General features: G+C 38.7%; 1 protein-coding gene across 5 annotated transcripts in view; it reads right to left on the bottom strand.

Moving 5' to 3' along the window:
- The window catches only part of LOC113971118 (connector enhancer of kinase suppressor of ras 2-like), a 173,391-nt gene that overhangs the window by 92,306 nt on the left and 62,030 nt on the right, over positions 1–19,055 (bottom strand). For all 5 annotated transcript variants that reach the window (XM_027690705.1, XM_027690704.1, XM_027690707.1 and 2 more), the window contains one exon: positions 15,927–16,090. In XM_027690705.1, the coding sequence (XP_027546506.1) occupies positions 15,927–16,090 (164 nt within the window). The remainder of the gene's footprint in view (positions 1–15,926; positions 16,091–19,055) is intronic.

Genomic DNA, 19,055 nt, shown 5'->3' with positions numbered 1-19,055 from the left:
ATTTGCTCAGTGACAGATTGATTCCGTGTTTCAGGTTGGAGCTCAGCGATTCCTGACGCCCCTTTCAATGACAGGACTTGGAAAGAAGGATTTTGAGAGGCAGAAAGTGTGAGATCAGAGGCAGACAAGCTTATTATAGAGGAATATCATTAGCAAAATGCCAAGCTGAAGCTGTGCTTGCAGTGACACCTCTCAGTGAGATACACAGCTGATTTAGGTGGAGGGATAACTCTGCTTGCAAGCCTGTAAAACACAGCTTTCAATCCAGCAATTCCATTCCCTAATGCTCCCATTTCCAGGCTATCAGGGAGCATCCCTGCCATGCCCTGGTTCCCCTCTCCTGCTCAGGCTGAGCTGCTGTTTCGCTGTTCCTGGTGACTGGGGTTGTTGTAGGTGGTGAGGGAACAGACAGGACAGGTCCCCTCCAGGGCTTTCACACTTGATCAGCTTTTCTGAAGTACAGAAAACAGGTGGCTGTTGTCAGAAATTGTAGAATTCAGGAGACAGGGGAAAATGCCTTTTTTTTTTCTAAGCAACCTGAAGCAGGCTGTTGTTTTTATTAGTGCAGAGTAGAAGATGTGGTGTCAGGGATAAGTTGTTGAATGCTCCATAGAATTAAAAATGCATACTGGAAACTGAAAAATAGGAAATCTGCTTCCAAACAGATACTTCTTCCTTTTTATGTCATAAAATCAAAAACACAGAAATAGCTAAATACACAGTGGTCATGAACTCTCCCACCTTCTGTCTAGGTCACAATTCCAGCTAAACACTCTGCCTGTTTTGCACATACATCCTGGTTTGAAATTCCATTTTTAAAAGACAGTGAGAAAATTAAGCCAATTTTTTTAAATCCATCTAACAATATAAGATATGAGGTTTTTTTACATTCGAAGAAATGGAATGAAAAAAGTCTTCAGCAATAGTTTCGGGTGTTTTCATACCTTACTGCAGGTATATAATAACATCACAAATTAGGATTTTATGCTAATAAAGCAATCCAGGAAAATTTTAGCTACCAAGATAAAAATAGGTCAAATTATTGTAGCAAACATCAAGATAAAATATAACGAGTATAATGGGGAAAAAAGTTAAGTGCTAATCAATGTTTTTGTAGACAACAACACCCGAAGATCAAAAGTGGAGCGAGAAATCCCTGCAATATAAGAAGAGTTTATTTCTTTTGTGGAAAACCCCCCCAGCATCTTCTCTTACAGGTACTCAAATTGTTTTGCTGTAATGTGACATACAGAGATAAAAATAACGTATGCACATCGAAGTTTAATAGACACAGGATATAATTTTAGCTAAATAGTTTATGTTGCGTAAGTAATGACTTTAACTTATCTTAAAACAGATTTCTTTTTAATTATAGTAATTTTTCTTTATGTTGTCATTCACGTAAGTAGTCAGAGTAATGTATGTATAAATACATGTATAAATATGTATAAACATGTGGATGCATATACAGTTTTTCAGTTGGTGATGCTTTGAGACTTTAAATTTTCACTCAACTGAAATAAAAGCCAGAGCAGGAGATCTGAGCGAGGAGATTAAAGGAAACAACCCTGACTGAAATTCAAGCATCTCACATAAAATTCACCATGTTCAAGGCATTTCAAACACCACAACCTAAATCATGTGCCACACTCCCATTTGTGTGTTTGATGCACAAGCTGGAACTCCCCCCATTTATGGGTCCAGTCCCAAACAGCTCCGAACCCTTTGTGTGCCCACCCAGCCTTTGCCCCCATGAGTCCCATCCTGCCCCAACACCCCGAGGTGCTTCTCCTCACCCTGAAAGCAGCACATCTGGCCCCCTGGCATGCTCCACTCCCCCTCAGGGCTTATTTCCCACTTGCTTTAAGCTGATTTATCTGTGAACTGCCCCAGAACTCTGTGCTGTGCCCTCTTCCCAAGGCCTGGCACCACCGTGCAACGAGCAGGGTTAGGAAATTAATTTAAAAGCTCCATCTTCAGGCACATCTTCCCCACTTCAGCCTGGTTTTCAACCCACCCTAAATCACCCATAATTGGCTTAGAGTTGCTGTGGACCTGTACACCTGAAGCAGCTTTGCAGGGATGCTCCAGCTCATCCCTGGTCCTTCCAGGCTCCCTCCTGGTCCCCAGGGCCCTGCGCTCACAGGGACAGGTACCACGGCACATCACCTCTCCCACCTGCCTCCCTGGGGCTCTCACATCACTGGGAAAGAAATTCCCAAAGGAGGTCTGGGATTTTGGAATCCCCTTTGGGAAAACACAACGTGCCAGATGGGATCCCACCCCCCCCTTCTGTGTACACTGCTGTGGCTGCTGCTCCTTCTCTTGGCCACGGAAGCATCAGTGTTTGGGATAGCATGGAGCCATCCAGCACTTCATAAAACCAGGCAAACACAGCCTGTTTAATAATAAAATAACAAAAATAATAACAAAATCAAAAATCCAAAATAATCATGCACTATGATTTTAGCATAAATAGTTCTGACACTTAACTAGAATAAAAACCATCAAAATACACTTTTAAAATAAAATTTCCTTCCTGGAGGTTTGTTTTTAAAGGTTAAGAGCCTAACAGATAACACAGTGCAAACCTGATTCTAAAACACTTGTCTCTTAAACATTTCTTTGATTTCATCAGAGATCCATTACAATTTTGTGGTGATGTTTTTCTGATGCAACTTTAAATTTAAGGTATCAAACCAGTATGAAGTTAAAGTATGTGAGGCAGTGCATTTCCTTAAGGTGTGGTAGTTTCTCCTCTCTAAAATGAATTTACAGGCTGACTATCCTTTATTGGAATAGCAGTTTGAAGAAGTAGGTAAAATAAGTTTTTCATTAGTGATCCTATGAATCAGTGCACAAGTTCATGTTCCAAAGAAGTTCAGGTCTAGAGACTGGAATCTAAAACTTGACATTTCCCGACGGGTAAAAAATGGGACAATGTTTATAATCAGATGCATGTTTTGACAACACTTGAAAAGTTAAACAAAACACATCAAAGAAGCAGTGTAAGTTGTATTAAAGAGACTCCGTGTCAGATGCAGTTCATGCACTTTATACACTAATATATTCAATAATTGATGTATTTTATGTCAATATAAAATCCTAGCACTGTTGTTTTGAAACTTATAAAAGTTATTAGGAAAATCCTTTTCATCTTAATGGCTGGGGACTGCAGTTGCAGTAAAACATGGCCCAAATGTGCTTCAGTTTTTTCTTTAAAAGCTCTTCTCCTTCTAAATTGGTAAATTAACAACACCATATAATAAAACCAATCCTTCTCCCTATCTTTACTAACATTTGCCTATCATTTCAGTTAAATTGCAGTATTATAACCTGGTTTATGTGCACAGAAGGTGATGTTTCATAAAAATAAAAGTCTGGAATTCATTAATAACTATGGTAATTCTATGCAAATGTGCAACATCATACTACAAATCAGAGTCTATTATCTGAAACACCTCAATGCTTTTTTATGTGTAGCTTTCCTCCCCCTTGTTCTCCCTTCCATTATAATTATCCCACCTTGCAGGAGCCAATTGTGTCACAATTCTTTGTCTCCTGAGTCTGTAATTTGGAACTTGTCACAGTGCTTCTAACACTTCATATACCTTCCTATTACCTTGTAAATAGATAAATTAAGTAGATCTAGAACTAAGATTAAATATTTTAACCAACTAAAATAATTAACATTTGCACTGTAGTTTTTACCTCCTGAAGGAGCTTTAGCCTTTGCTTTGTAATCGATACATATAAATGTCATCAAGCATAATTAAGGTGCCCTGGAAAGTATTTTATTTTAAAATGTGGGGTTTATTTTGGAAAAGAATTAGAACAGGATGGTCTTTCCTTTAAAAATCAGACTCAGACTGTAAGAGCAACACCTGAAATATGGGTTTTTTGTTTGTTTTTTTTTTTTCAGAAAATGGTATTTAAATAAATTTTTAAATTTAAGACTTAAGAGAGTCAGATGAGTGGGCACCTGGTAAGAGTTGGAGAAAAGCAGCAGATGAGGTCATAGACATAGAAGCAGATTTGTTGTTCATGGGTCTCAGGAGAAGGATCACTGATTACACAAGACTTGCCCCACTCTAGGCCAGCCTAAAGCTGCCCAGGGCACCAGTTTCTGTCGGGGAATGATTAGGATGATCAAGAATTAACCGGATTTCTTATCTCCTGCCTAAACATTTTATAAGTAGCTTTTACACTGCAGCTCTTGCTACAGATCTCTGAACAAACTGCATAAAGCCTTCTTGGTCTGCTTAATCCTAATGAAGCAACATGATTTAAATTGTGTAATAGCCAAATGCTCTCCCTCATTGGGTGAGCTTGAATAAACTGGAACATGGCAGTGTTTTGTTTATTTAGGTCTGTGCAGCAATCTATGGAGAGAGAGAACAGATTACTGGGGGACAAGGATCTAAACCTAGAAAGGTATGAGGAGATTTAAAATCGTTACACGATGCACAGACATTAACCAATCAAAAACACTGATTTCATGAAGATACTTGTGTGAAAAGTGTGCGTTTTAAGAAGATGCATTTCAAGCTCTCCCTCACAGGGTTCCTTGGCCTCACAGTGCAATCCAGCACATCGTGACATCATCCATGGCATTTTGGGTTTAGACCTGTAAAAACATGGAGTCTGCTACTCACTTATGTACAACTGCTGGCTGCCATAATGACATAAAATAGAAAGACAATGTAGTTTGATGCAAATAAAAATGCTGTGATCGCTATATCTGATCCCAGATGACTTGGGCTGCTGGTCTGAGAGACTTTCAACATAACCAAGGTTCACTTTATGATAAATACAAAAACATTTTCCCAGACCATGCTGCTCTGAGTAGCTGACCACGTCCAACGAATACCTTAATTACATTTTTTTCCCATATATTTTTTGTTTTCTTCCTTTCTTCCCCACTCCTTCAAGAGATTTTATTAATTCTTTCAACATCTAAAATTTTCTTATATTTTTCACAGTTTTAGATTACTCATTCAGCAAGTCCTTGAATTTTAGTCTCTTTGTAAACAGCCTAAATACCTGAACATCAACCAGATATTTGTCTATGCAGTGCCCATGCTCAAAAGCTTTAAGAAAGGAAACTTTTAAGATAAGAGATTCCCTCTGAAACGAAAGCTCATGTCTCATTTCAGCTGTAAAGTGGAGCAGCATCATTTCCGCATCTGAACCACCAATAGTTATTTCTGTGGAGGCACTGAACCATCAGGTTCAGAAACAGGAGAGATTGATCCAAACCTGTGTTTGGAATAGTGCTTTAATTTATCTGAGAAAACCCTTTTCCTGTTTTCCTGTGAACCTCAGCAGCGTCCCTTGGATCTGTTCCTGAGTGCTCTCCCACTCTGCTTCTAATTCACATTTTCTGCTCAGCTCTGGCTTCACAAAGAGTTTAGATCTAAACTCCCAGGAAGTGAATTTGCATTTTAAAAAATGTCTCCATTTCAAAATGCATTCAGTGTTTTCTCGTGAGGTTTTTTTTTGAGCAAAACCTTCATATTACAGCAGCACGAAATAACAAAACCTTCTCACAACCATAATAACCTTCTCAGAACCATAATAACCTTTTCAGAACCATAATAACCTTCTCACAACCATGCTGGCAAAGTGGTGAATGCATTGCACCATCCACTCAGCATTTGGCCTCTGCCAACCTGACATCTGGGCACATTTAGCAGCTTCAATGTCAACTCGCAGCAAAAACACCAGTAGGAAAATCAAGCTGTGGCAGCATTTCCTTTCTGACAGGCACAAAGGCAAGACCCAAGAGGATAAAGGGAGTTGGGCTGTTTTGTGGCTTCTTTTCACATCCCAAGATGTTCCCAATGATTTTATTTCAGCATTAAGGAAGGCCTGATCTGCATATGGCTGTAATTAAAGAACATATGCAAGCCAGGCAGCCTGGTGGCTTGACCTCTTCCATATGTGTAGGAAAACAAGCTATGAGCAATGTGCTGACTGGGGATACCAGGATAAACAAACAAGAGCAAAGGATGACTAGGAGATATTGCCTCCAAAAAACCCAGATTGACTGTGATCTGCTGACTGTTCAAAGTCATCAGCAATTCCTGCATTAGTCATTACCAGGCCTGGCGGTGTTGTTCCCCAGTGTGCTCCTGCTGATTTGTCTCTCTTAGAAACACCTAAATTACACCCAAATTCTTCTTTAGATTCCCTGGTGCCAATCCAGGGAACTCCACTGGATTTATTTCAAGGATAAAATATTTCTAAAATGTATATCCTTCCAATACTCTTTGATCTTTATGCATGTGCTGCACCTTTCCCCTCAGTATCTAAGGAAGCTGTACATGCGTAATGTGCTGTTAAACAACCACAAACTTTTATTGTTTGTTACTAAAACCTTGTATCCAGTTCAACTTTGCCTCCATAATAATCATAGTTTTGTGTGAGAACCAACCATCTAATCATAGGAAGTCTCATTTTCTCAATGTTTTTAAGTATCTCTCAAAATGAATTATGAGGCAGAAATGCAAGATCACAGAGGAGAAGAGATTCAGTACATAACACAAAATTAGAATTTTAAACAGTGCTGAATTATTCAAAGTTCAGGGAATAAGTGATAGGCTTGTCTTGGAAATATAATGTCAACACTGACCATTTCACCTGGGCCAGACACTTAACTCAGATTCCTGCAGAAATGTTAGTTCCATATGAAAAATATGTCATTTCAGGAGAAATGTTCCATCTATTCATAACAATTCAGAGAAGCATCTAGAAATTAAATTAGTAACAGGATTCTTCTGAATGGGCATTAATGAGTGTACGAAAAAGTTCATTTATCAATTTTTATCGTGAATTTGCTGCTCAAGCAACTCAGTCAACACCAGTGACATGAATATGCATGTGCATGCATATCTATTGGCATGCATATGAATGTATCTCTGACAATAACTGATCACAGATAATTACTCAGGAATTCAGGCACCTCACAGCCATTGATAAAGTAACGCAGCAGCACGAAAAATATCTCACTGGGAATTTATGAAGGAAATTGCTCCCTGCAAATTAGAAAAGCAATTTTTTGGTGAGGAAGATGTCATAGTTTTTAACTTACACTGACCCGCTCCCTGTATTTCCTTGGCACAGAGAATTTCCATGGTATTGCATGGTAGCAATATGTAACATAATATAAAACATGCATTGCATGTTATATGTTATTAGTGTTATTATTAGTGCAGATTTCAAATCAAGATCCTAAAGAAAAAGTGCTCTATTTCTTTCTACAGGGGAAAAGATTTTGCAAATGAAACACACAAGCCATAAATACAATATAATCATTTCCAGTAGAAAACAAAATTTAAATCTTAAGAAAAAAAATTAGATGCCAATTTTAGTTGTTCATAATATTGTTTATAGCTAATTATTTGAAATACTGTATAAGTAACATTGCAATTATTAAAAGGCTAAAAATTACCAATGTACTTCATGTGGATCATTGGAGACAGTAATTTCTTTGATGTTTAAGATTTTGAACCCATGAACAAACCAAAATAACTTCTGTGTATCACTGAGCTTTTGGGTTATTTTAAAGAAATTTAAATCCACCATCAGTGGAATTTAGACCTACTATCAGTGGAATATCTTTTTTTCATTGAAAGGGGAGAAATTAATCTCTTCCTGCAATAGTGTGTATTATTCTTCCTTTTTGTTCCAAAAATAGAATCCTCTATCCTCTTTAATCTAATGTACCTTCCCCCTACTATTTAACATGATTACCTAGGACTGAATCAATATCCCATTAGCTGGATCCAGTCAATGGAGTGTCTCTCAGTGCCTGTATCCATCCAGTTCTCAGGGATTCAGTCTTGGCACAACCCAAGCAGGAGTGACTGGAATACCAGGAGCCACACACAGATATTTATCCATTCAACACAACCTCAGCAAGCCTCATCTGCTTTGGGAATGACTCCCATTTGGATGGTTCTCACACCTGGATAAGTGTGGGAGTTCAAACAACTTTGGGAAAGACTTTTAATAAAGCACATCAAGTTAAAATTATCAACCTCAGCTGGCTAATGGATATAAATTATATATTCAAACGTTTAATGCAATGACATTCAATTAAGTGTTGTTATACAGCAATAGACCCAAACCCTGTGCAGGTTTCTGACAGAAAACACAAAGCCCTCTGTGCTGCAAGCCATGACTTTGGAAAAGCAATGTTTTCCTTTCATACACCCTGGTTGAAGTCTGATTTCTGTGTTTGCAATAGAAGAATCAGAGTGGAAATGTTACCACTGAGCACTCCAGAAATTAGAACTTAAAATTACTCTGTTTAACTCCTGTACAGAAGGATGGTGGTTTAGTGGCATTTTTATGAAACCACAGTAAACTGCAAGATCTGGATTTTTAGGCTTTACTGAACGGAGCACTGGCATTTTAAAATCTCAAAATGAGAACAGGCCAACAATTCCCAGCCCTGTGACAGTGATGTGAAGTCAGTAATAAGAATTGTTATATATAAGAATTAGCATATATATGAGTCACATATATATGACTCATATATCTGTAATAATCTAATAAGCAATAAAATGCAAGACAACAGAACACAGAATTGAAAAGTTGCCAGTACTGAAATGCAACTCTCACCACTGATAATTTTCCCCTTCATGATCAAGAATTCAAACAGGAAGGATAAATTAAATTAAATGACCATTTTCTGAAGGCCCTGTTGAAACATAAACGCATTCTCAGCTCAAAGTACCCCACAAACATCATCCAGAAATGGAAAAAATAAAAAGTGTAAATGGCTATTTCATCTCCTAGAGATTGTTTGTGGGAGCAGTGATGAGAATCTCTCACAAGATTCCATTTTGTGGAAAGATTTGGTAACATTAGCGTGTGCTTGATTAAAAGCAATGTAGGAATCCAGCAATACATTTTATCATGAGTAGGAGATGAGACAGGATGCAAATATTACAAGCATCCTTCTTTCTAACTCCTTTAGTGTGGAAAGAAAAAGATGGAAAAGAGGATGTGAATGCTCTGCTGCACAATTTGTTCGTGTGTCACTGGCAGGCTATTCCATGCACTTCACATTGAGATTCCAGGGAAAGCAATAATTCATATATGTTAATTGGATCTGTCAATTCTAATTGTCCCACAAAGGCCAGGTGAGCATCCTTGGGACACCACAGGGTACCTCCACGTTGCTGCACACAAATCAAGTATCCAAATTTTGGTTAGTCTGAGTCTGGGGATGTGAGAGAGCTCAGACAGGGCAATTTAGGTTAAAATTAAGGTTAGAACACAAAAGTTCACTGTCCTGCTTTCTGTCTCCACTGGTTTTGGCAAACTGGACAACTGTGCAGGAAAGGACTCCTGTGAAACCCAGAGAAATCAAAGCAAAAGAAGCAATAAACAATCACTTAACACTGCACCCTGCAATGTCCCAGCAGCTGGTTCCAGCAGAAACAACCATGAAGTGAAACATGGTGTTGCTTTATAGGTTTTTCTTTCATCCCTGTGCAGGGAAAATGTCCATTCCTTTATGCCCAGTAGTGACTATGATCAGCCTTGGAGAAACCAGACATCCAGAAGGGCTGAAACTACAAACACAGTCACTGTCTTCCAGCTCTAAACCTCGAGAGAAACTGAAATCGTGTCAGAAAGGAATGTTCAGTTCATGTCCCCTAAACCAGGGGTACAAAAATACACACAAATTATGATGTATTCCAGCACTATCTGGAGTAATTTAAGCCAGTTTTTTCCCCTTGCCCTGGCCTACAGAGTCACACACGTGTGGTTTTTAACATCGTGTCATTACCTACCTACTCATTTGCATAAATTTCTGCAACTGCATTGGCCTAATAAGCAGCAAAGCAATTTATGGACATGTCAAGGTGGGCTGTTCTCCACCAGGGAGGGGCAGGAACTCAGAACAGGCAAAGGGGTCCAATGCTCAGTGACTGAAAACCACTGAGTTTACCCAGACACACAGCCAGCATAAAATACAGCAAGGGATTGTTGTAAAGGGATTCTTTTATACATTTATAAATGGAAATAAGTACATTTATTTTTCAGAAGCATGCAGGAGCTCCTGGAGCAGCCCATTCACCAGCCCAGCCTGCAATGGGTTAGGATCCTCATTCTCACTGGTGCTTAAACAGATACATTTTCAGAAGGAAATTACAGGCTTTGGAACAGGTTTAACACTTTGAATAGAACGTGTTTCTCCCCGTTTTCTGAAATGGAATTACTGTGTGACAAGAAGACATCTCTCAGCTACGTCAAAAGACAGGAAAAACAGAACTTATTTCCTCTCATTTGCCTGTCAATGTCTGGTGAGGGAGCACTGGGGGATTTCAGAGAGGAAGGATTTCACTTGTGTAGGTAATCAAGACAAATGATATGGAATCACATCCAAACTTCTCCTTTTCCAACACACCAGCTTAGCAAGACCATGGAATTCTTGCTTCTTCCCAGTAAGATAAAACTCTCATGCACAGACATGTGCAAAATACCTATGAACAGCAGTACTTCAGGCTACTCTGTTTGTACAATTACCTTCCTTCTCTGCCCTCATCCTAAGAGATATTTGAAAATGCCAAAATTGTCAACAGATTTTAAAAAGAAAAAAAACAACAGACAGTCCCTAAAATAAATTATTTTTCCAAATTGCATGATTTGAAAGAATGAAGCCGCTAATTAGACTAAGCAAAAGATGATCCACACTTTTCTAATATGTGCAATAATTAACTAACTCAATTCAATGGTATTAATTCAATGTTTTGGCACCGCACAATAAATAGCACTGGACTGCCAAAAGCTGAACTTCTTCTCCAATTGAGATTAATAAAGCTCTCTGGATGCCTAGATGTTTGTACAGCCAAAAATAATGGATGTGCCAGGTTCCTCATTACACTGAGGAGATGGAATATCTCTCCATCTCTCACTAAGAGGGATGGCATTCCACTCTAAAGAAAGAAGATTTATGTCCATACACTCAAGCATCAATATATATATAAAATGAAGATTTTAGCCCAGTATAATCACCTTTGAATATCCCCTGAAATATGGGTGGAAAATAAGTATTTGACACATTGAATGACTTGTTAAAAATGAAACCTGATTACAAATCAGGTAAAGTAAGAAAAAATACTTCCCAATATACTCCAAGAATTGATAAATCAAAATTGCATTAGCAGAACGAAATATTAAAAGGATCTCAAGAGAGATGGTTGTAGGTATGGCCACTAAAAGGTAGTATTAAACTAAAAATCTTGAATAATTTTAATTCAGAAGAAACAACCTCATCAACAGATACAGAGACACCTGTGAAAGACTGGCTGCTTCGCCTCCAGCATGGAATGCTCCAAAATAAATCCCTGCAAGCTGCTTCCCATATGACCAACAAATTCCTATTGCTGTTGTAATTTTGTTAGAGAGATGCCTAGTAAAGAAATATGTTAGAAAAATGATAGGAAAAAGAATTTTTTTGGTAGCTATGCCCTATACATTATTTTTTTTAAAAAATAGTAAGTATGCAAATAAATTCTACTCCTGCCAGTTGTTATAAACATGTTGACCCACAGGTGACTTTGTTGTTCCTTCTGTTGGAAAACCCACCCTGCCTGGATTGTAGCTGTGAAGGATCTGAAGAGAAAGTTTCCAATCTTTATTTCTCCTTGAAATCTCTCCACAATACAGGGCCCAGTTGCACTGGTTGAATGCCTGAGAATTAACAGTACTTTTAATTACTGGAGATACAATCTCCATTGGAGCATTCATTTCATTTCCCAATCATTTTTCTTCCTTTCATTATCAAAGTCTTCCTTCCCACTGGACTGTTTATGTTTTAATTCGTGCAGACTTTACCAATATACTGACTCCAATACTGTCCTAATTCAATTAAATTTACTTGCACAGGTTTGAACAGCAACCCATGTTGACCTCAAAAATGCTCCTCTTCTCGTTTCCAGTATCCTTCACTCTCTGGTAAGAAGTGATTTTCCCCAGGCCCTACTGCTTCTTCAGATTCAGCCCCTGTGCAACAAGTCCTCCAATACATATCCCAATTAATATTTCAACTTTAATAAAGTTACACTCCGAATCCGAAGTGGCCCACACTTTTTAGTCCATAGATGTTATTTAGGTCACTTCAAATAAATAATTGCAGCTCCTGACCACACCAGCAAGAAAGGACTTGGATGTTCAAGGTAGGATTTTTCCCCCCACAGCCATCATTCCCGATTTTCTTCATAATTGAAACCCAACTCAAAAATGTCTTTCCAAAATGGTCAAAGAACTGAAGCTGAAAGTAAGGCTCACCTATGACTTTCCCTTTCATAGCACATAAATTCAGCCTTGAGCAATCCCAAGAAAGTGCCTGTACTTTCCTTCCTACAGAGAAAATTGCTCTCACTTTTTGCACCTTGATTTTACTCTTTCATAAATGAGATTATTCTAACATTTTAAATTATTGAATTTTAAGGTAAAATCCATATGCTTCTATATCCCTATATAGCCACTTCTCTTATTATGGGTGTATCAAATATTCTTATTATTCCTTATTTACATTTCTTATATTTCCTTCTTTCCTACTGCAGGTCGTCTTCCAGGGTGGAATCTTTCCTGCATAGGATTCTCACGTGCAATACCTGGTTGAAGAAAGCTCTGAACTCAGTTTTATTTCAAAAGAAAAATAACTATCTGTGATTTTATGTATTAGTAATATCTCTCCTGATTTTATTCCAAAATAACATCATGGTTGAATCAATTAACAAAGACATAATATTAGTCTGTGTTTCTCATGGTTTTTTGGGAAAAGTGGGTATAAAATCATTGCGAGGGCAGATGTGTAATAGTTTGCATTTAATAATTTGCATTTGGAGTCTGGCTAATAGGTGGTTTGGGACAGGGAATAAAAAACACAGGAGGTGCCTCCTTTATTTTTTGTTTTCTCTTGCCCTTAGAGCCCTCCCCGTGGGTCAGCACTTGGTTCTGTGTGTGCTCTACAGGGGTTTGCATCCCTGTGACAGAGGAGCAGCCTTGCTCCCTGAGGTGTAACCCCACCAAATCCCCACTCCCAAAAACCATGGATCCTCAGGAAAGGCAGGTGGAAAACATGGCACAGCAACATGCACAGAATTCCTGATCATCACCCAACCTGAGCCTGCCTGGGAGATTCCTCCAGAGCATTGGAGCTGCTCCTGCTCCAAGCCTTGCACAACCCAGCTCACTGAGATCCTGCTGACAACTTCTGGGAGAAATAGGTCATGAACCCTGGGCACTGCCAGCTGCCAACCAGGAATCGATGGAGAAATCCATGCTCGGAAAAAAATAAAATAAACAATGCTCATCGACGTGGCCCCAGTGAGGGGGGACAGGCAGAGCTCAGAGCAGGGCTGGGGGGATGTGGATATGAACAGGAACAGGGCTATCTATGATCCAGAATGGGAGAAAACCCAGTGGATGCTCTGCCAGCAGGGCACTGGGAGCTCAGGCCATGCTGAACAGGCAGAGGGACAGAGCAAACCCTGCTCCTGCTGGTACCAGCTCTCCACAGGTGGGATTTTGGACCACGTTGTTGGAATTGCTCTTTCCCCTCTTTTTTTTTTTTTAATAAGAAGCTTTGAAAAAAAAATTTAAAGTATATATATTTATGAATCTACAAATACTCTGCATTCTGCCATTCACTGCATTCTGTCCATACACACAGTGCACTAAAGGATTGACTCCTGACTGACTGGGGCTCTGTTTTAGCTGCTCATAAACTGCATTAGTACAACGTGCCTCAGGGAATCAGGGGTAAAATGACCTGCTCCTTAAGACCACCTGATTCTAATAATTTCTTGTATGTTAATTTCTGTTTAGTGGCATAAACAAAAACCAGATACTGCTATATCCCCTTTAAAAAGTACTTTTAAAATAAGGTATTTCCTCTGTTTTTTTTCAGACTAGCTAATCTAAAAATCTATAACAGTGAAGACCTCCAGTTCACAATTCTCACTGGTCACCAGCAGTCAGATATCAGTATAATAATATATTAATGTTTCAAGACTTAGCACAGAATAGGAATACAATTGTGATATTTTAGAAGTGTATTTCAATTATTAAAGGTAGCATCAGATCTTCTACCATTCCATAATTGCCATACTTTGGAAGGATTGAAGAGAAATTCTTAATAATGCTTTTTGGTTAGATGGATTCAAATTCTTCTAAATTATTATAGTTTTAAAATAGCTATTATACTTAGTCTGATTAAACTTTTCCTTGTGATCCTGCAAGAACTGAAGGATGTGCTGTGCATGGCAGCAAGGCAGAAATGTCAGAAGCAAGAGAATAACTCAAGAGCAGAGCCCCAGGCTCCAGACTCACTCAGCAGAAAGCACACAGAACAGGCAGGGAGAGAAAAATTTAGAAGCAGGAGAAAAAAAGAAAAAGGCATTTTAGAGCAGAGTGAGAAAGGAAGGGTAAGGGCTTAAAGGCAGGAGGCTGAATAAATGATACCAGGAGCTGGAAAATCCCCCTCCTGCTTCAAAAGAAAGAGGAAGGTCACAGACAGCACAGTAAGAGCTGCACTATTGACCAGCAGCGAGAGGTACATTTTCTTTGCTTAAAAGAGAAAAAAATTCTCATAAAAAAGCTCAGCAAGGGTCCTCCCAAAGGGCACAGTGACTGAAGGGGGGCTTTGTCCAGGGGAAACTTCCTGGCTCTGCTGTTCCTGCCCGCTGTCAGGGCACGGTGACACTGCTCTTTAGGTGACATAATGTGACACTGGGGGTGTTGTGGCTCTTTTCGTGTGGGACACAATGTCTCAGAGGGAGAACTCTGGAGCTGGAGTTCAGATGTTCCCGAAGCACAGCCCAGCCACAGGTACAGCTGCAGCAAGGCCAAAGCATCCCCTACCTTGACAGATGTGTTCTGTGCTTTGTAAGGACAGATCTCGAGCTACACTGAGTGTGTTTTGTCATTCAAGAAGAAGACTAATAAGAGGTACTTCAAACTGGGTAGTTGGTTTTTTTTCCCTCAGATCAAGTGCATTTTACCCCATTTGTTTTCCGTCTTACTTTTAAGTGCCAATTTCCCTCTTGGAGGCAATTTATCTTATCAAAATCCCACAGGATAACTTAGTTATGCAAAAGCAGAATTCCTGATAAAGAAATAAAATACTGGGACTGTCATATACAATTTACCCACATAATTTTACTCTTGACTTTTACTATATTTTTTCACCCATTCACCTACACAAACACAAGAGAGTTATTTTTTCTTTAGAGTTAATACATTACATGTTATTAGCTGGCAGGAACTAAACAGCAGAGGAAAAAAGATTTCTTTGATATCAAATACTTTGTTAGGAGGCTAACTGAATTAATAAGCTAATGATTAATAATATGAAAAAACAGTGTTCTTCCAAATGCTTGCAGGTTGCTAAAAAAAACCAAACCCCACTTTTAATTGACACACATGTCTGTAGTTTAGATAAAGTCAATTTTACCACTCCAGTCTTGTCTTAAAGTTCATTTTAAACAATCTTCCAGTCTAATTAGCATTACCTCCTGGCTCTGTAGTACCATCCTTTTGAAGGCTGGCATGGTTAAAGCACTCAGGTCTGCTTGGTTCAGTATAGTGTGGCAAATGTCCGTGAAATACCAGGGCATATGGCATATAATTACAGGACCATATGGATGCCAGTAGTGATAGTCAACAGCATTTGAATGCAGAAGCAAGAAATTCAGAGGAAAAAGCAATAAAAGACTATAACACACAACCATAAAATCATTAAATTATAGTTCCTCTACAGCTGAGAGAAGCCAGGACATGCCTGTCCTTCAATGAAGCAAAGCCACTGTAGCTGGAGAGAACATACTACATTACTTTTATGTAGTTTGGAGATTTATAAAGCCAGATGATTAAGGTGAGTGATGCAAGAAATCACTTACCAAAGCACAGAGCAGATCAACTGCTTCCAGGATCAGCTCCTGGTGGCCGATGCGAGTGACTCCCAGCTCCTCCAGCTCCTGGTGAGTGATGTGCAGCAGCTGCTCCCCATTGATCTTCTCCCTTTCAAAATTTTTGATGTATTGTTGGAGGCAATCATCCAGGCCTGTTTGGAAAAGCCAACAATGCATATTCAGAGAGCAGAGAAAAGAAAAAAAAAAACAAACCCGTTGTGTAATTCACAAGCAGAGAAATTTCTTGGAAATACGAGTGTACTTCCTTGTTTGGAGCTATTATGGAAAATGTGCAAAAAAATTGGTAATTTAACTTATATAATACAGCACATGCTGCTAAAGAGGAAAGTTTATATTACTGATGTTATTTACAACGTTTTTAAACATTTTAGTACTGATTTTACACCTTCATGGTACTTAATAAGGAGACCAGGGAAGGACAAAACAGCACAGGGAGTGACGTTATAGAAAAGCTTTTTCTCCTCATACCACAAAAAACTAAATATAAGTTTATTTTATGATTAGGAACATATTTTTCCTGGTACTGCTCTTCCAGGACTCTTCAAAGTCAGATAGTGTGGCTATCACTGATTGGAAAGAGTGTTTTTAGGCTCAGTTACCACCTGCACTAACCCTGCTACGCCCACTGCCAATTCTCCCCCCAAAGTCAAATTTTCCAGTTTTCTGAATCTCAATAACACACAAATCGTTTTGTTCCCACACCTTCAATTAATGATCCAACTTTGCCCATACACAAAGAATTGTTCTGTTTCTCCCTGAGACTTGATCATGTGGAAAAACCGGATTATTCTGTTTCTCAGGCTGGAGAATGGGCTGATGAACAACATCAGCTGAAACACTTCTCATTCCTCCAAACCTGTTTCCAAACCACACACACTCTGAGCTTCCAGAACAATTAGTTGAACACAAGGCTCTAGCACTAAAAGCACTAAAAGCTACATGAGGTTACTCAGAGTTCCCTCAAGGACTCTGTCACATCAACCATAGCCTGATATGCACACGGTTTTCTGGAGACCTACAAAATTCACCTTCAATAACTTCAGCTACTAAGCAGAGTGAGTAATACACTTTGATCCACAGATATTTGATGCAAGTAAACCCAAGATCCATAGAACTACAGATATCCAGAAAGCACAGAAATAACCAACTTGGGCACTTCAGGAAGACAGAGCTTTGAAATATAATTTCTGCACACAGCAAGTTACCAGTGGGGCTCAATTAGGGAGAAAATGTGCAGCCAAGCTCTAAAAGACCACGATGTATCTAAAGAAAAGGAAAGCAACAGGCATATGAACAGTATTGTTCTCATTTGTCTGTTAAAAGTTCTCACAAATGCAATATAAACAGAAATAAAGGAAAAGTTGATGTCGTCTTCATTTCCTGGATTGTTAATCTAAAGAAGCAGATAATTCTGTCATGTGCCTCAGTGTCTTTTTAAAGAGAATTTTGTAGTTGTTTTAACATTTTTTTGAGTCACAAAGGTCCTTTTACTTAACCAGATGGTACAGTTTGGCAATGATGAACAGAATTACATTCCTCTAAATTAGCACAGGAATGCTAAATGAGTTAAACAAGACAGTGTAGGAATTTCACCAAAGACAGATTAGAAAATTACATTACTATCTATTACTCCATTTCTAAACACACCTTCTTAGATAATATGAAGTGATTAAGTCCAATCTATTAAAACTGGTTAATTTAATTGTCATAGAAAGCATCAACACATTACTCACATGGAAGACCTTGGCCTGACTGAATGCTGGGATTAGTGCCCAGAGATGAATTTCTAAATGTTTTATGAGAAGTCATCAGAATAACCAAACCAGCTTGTGGACATTCAAGTCAGAAAATGTGAACTATATGAAATTTAAAACTATCCTGTAGGCAAAAATAGTTGATATTGGCCACGTTCTTCAGCATATCAGAGAAAGAGAGATCTGACACCTTGTATTTGGCATGTTGGGTGTCAGCACTGCGAGTCTGAATTAACACAACATAATTGAGTTGAGACACAAGAATTGAATAAAACAAAACAGTGTGTGTTTGTCTTCTGTTCATAAATACAAGGGGATACATTTCAGTTTCATTTAATTAACTTCTCTTTCAGCGTGATCCAATTATTTACTCTGTAAAGTGATAGTCCTAAGTTATGGTATAGGTAGAGCTCATTTATTATTTACCAAGTCATGTTCACAGCTTTATAGGTACTTATATCCCATGCAAAACTAGATCAGTGTTAAATTCATAAGTATGAGGTAGTTTGGGGATTTTTTTGGGGTGTGTGTGTTTTTTAAAGCTCAGCTCAGCAGTCTGTTTGCAACTAATACCTAAAACTTTTCTCTGCTCTGGAGTGGTTTGCAAGTAGAACCCTATTTCTCTGTATCTGCTCATTATTTCAAATAATCTCATGAATGATTTTACATAAGTGTATTTCAGTTTGGATTGGTTGAAGGCTCTTCACTGAAAATTCTGCAAATAATATTTCACATTTAAATTCCAAGCCATTACACATTTCTCTTCCCTGCCTGCCCAAGAATAACTCTTAGAGCAAAAATTCCAAACCCTACATGTTCCAAATTTGCTTTTAGTGAACATTTCCCTAAAGCTCAGAAGAAGTCACTGAGCCTGCTACTAAACAATAAATTGTTTTGAAGCAAAGCAAATTAATTAAAAAATTTAGAATCAGTGGCCACAAATAAGCATTTGTAGTGTTAAGAGAGATTTAGAAAAACCCAAATGAATGTGGCGTGCTATGAAAACTGCACAGTGAGAAGTATTAAACCTGCCCTTGTGCCAGAGAGGATGTCTGACAGCAGAGCAAAATATGAAATTTGTATTATTGGTCCTGCTCTGTAATAGCTCCCCAGGGCACTTTTAGAAGGCTTTACTTACTGGTGCAAACAGTGAGGCAGCTGACACCAGGATCCAGGGATGTGTCATTAAAGGGCCAGGCTGGCTCAGGGCCTGACAGCACCTCATAAACATCCACAAAGAGAGATATTTGTCCATCTCTTTTTTCTGTCTCTCTGGGAGCCAGGTACTGCAGTGGGAGATGTTACCCAGCAAAATATCAGCCTTCAGGAGCTTTGCTCTTCA

This window comes from Neopelma chrysocephalum, unplaced genomic scaffold (assembly GCF_003984885.1).
Source record: "Neopelma chrysocephalum unplaced genomic scaffold, ASM398488v2 Primary Assembly neopelma1_81, whole genome shotgun sequence".
NCBI lineage: Eukaryota > Metazoa > Chordata > Aves > Passeriformes > Pipridae > Neopelma > Neopelma chrysocephalum.
This window is presented reverse-complemented; position numbering and strand designations above follow the sequence as displayed.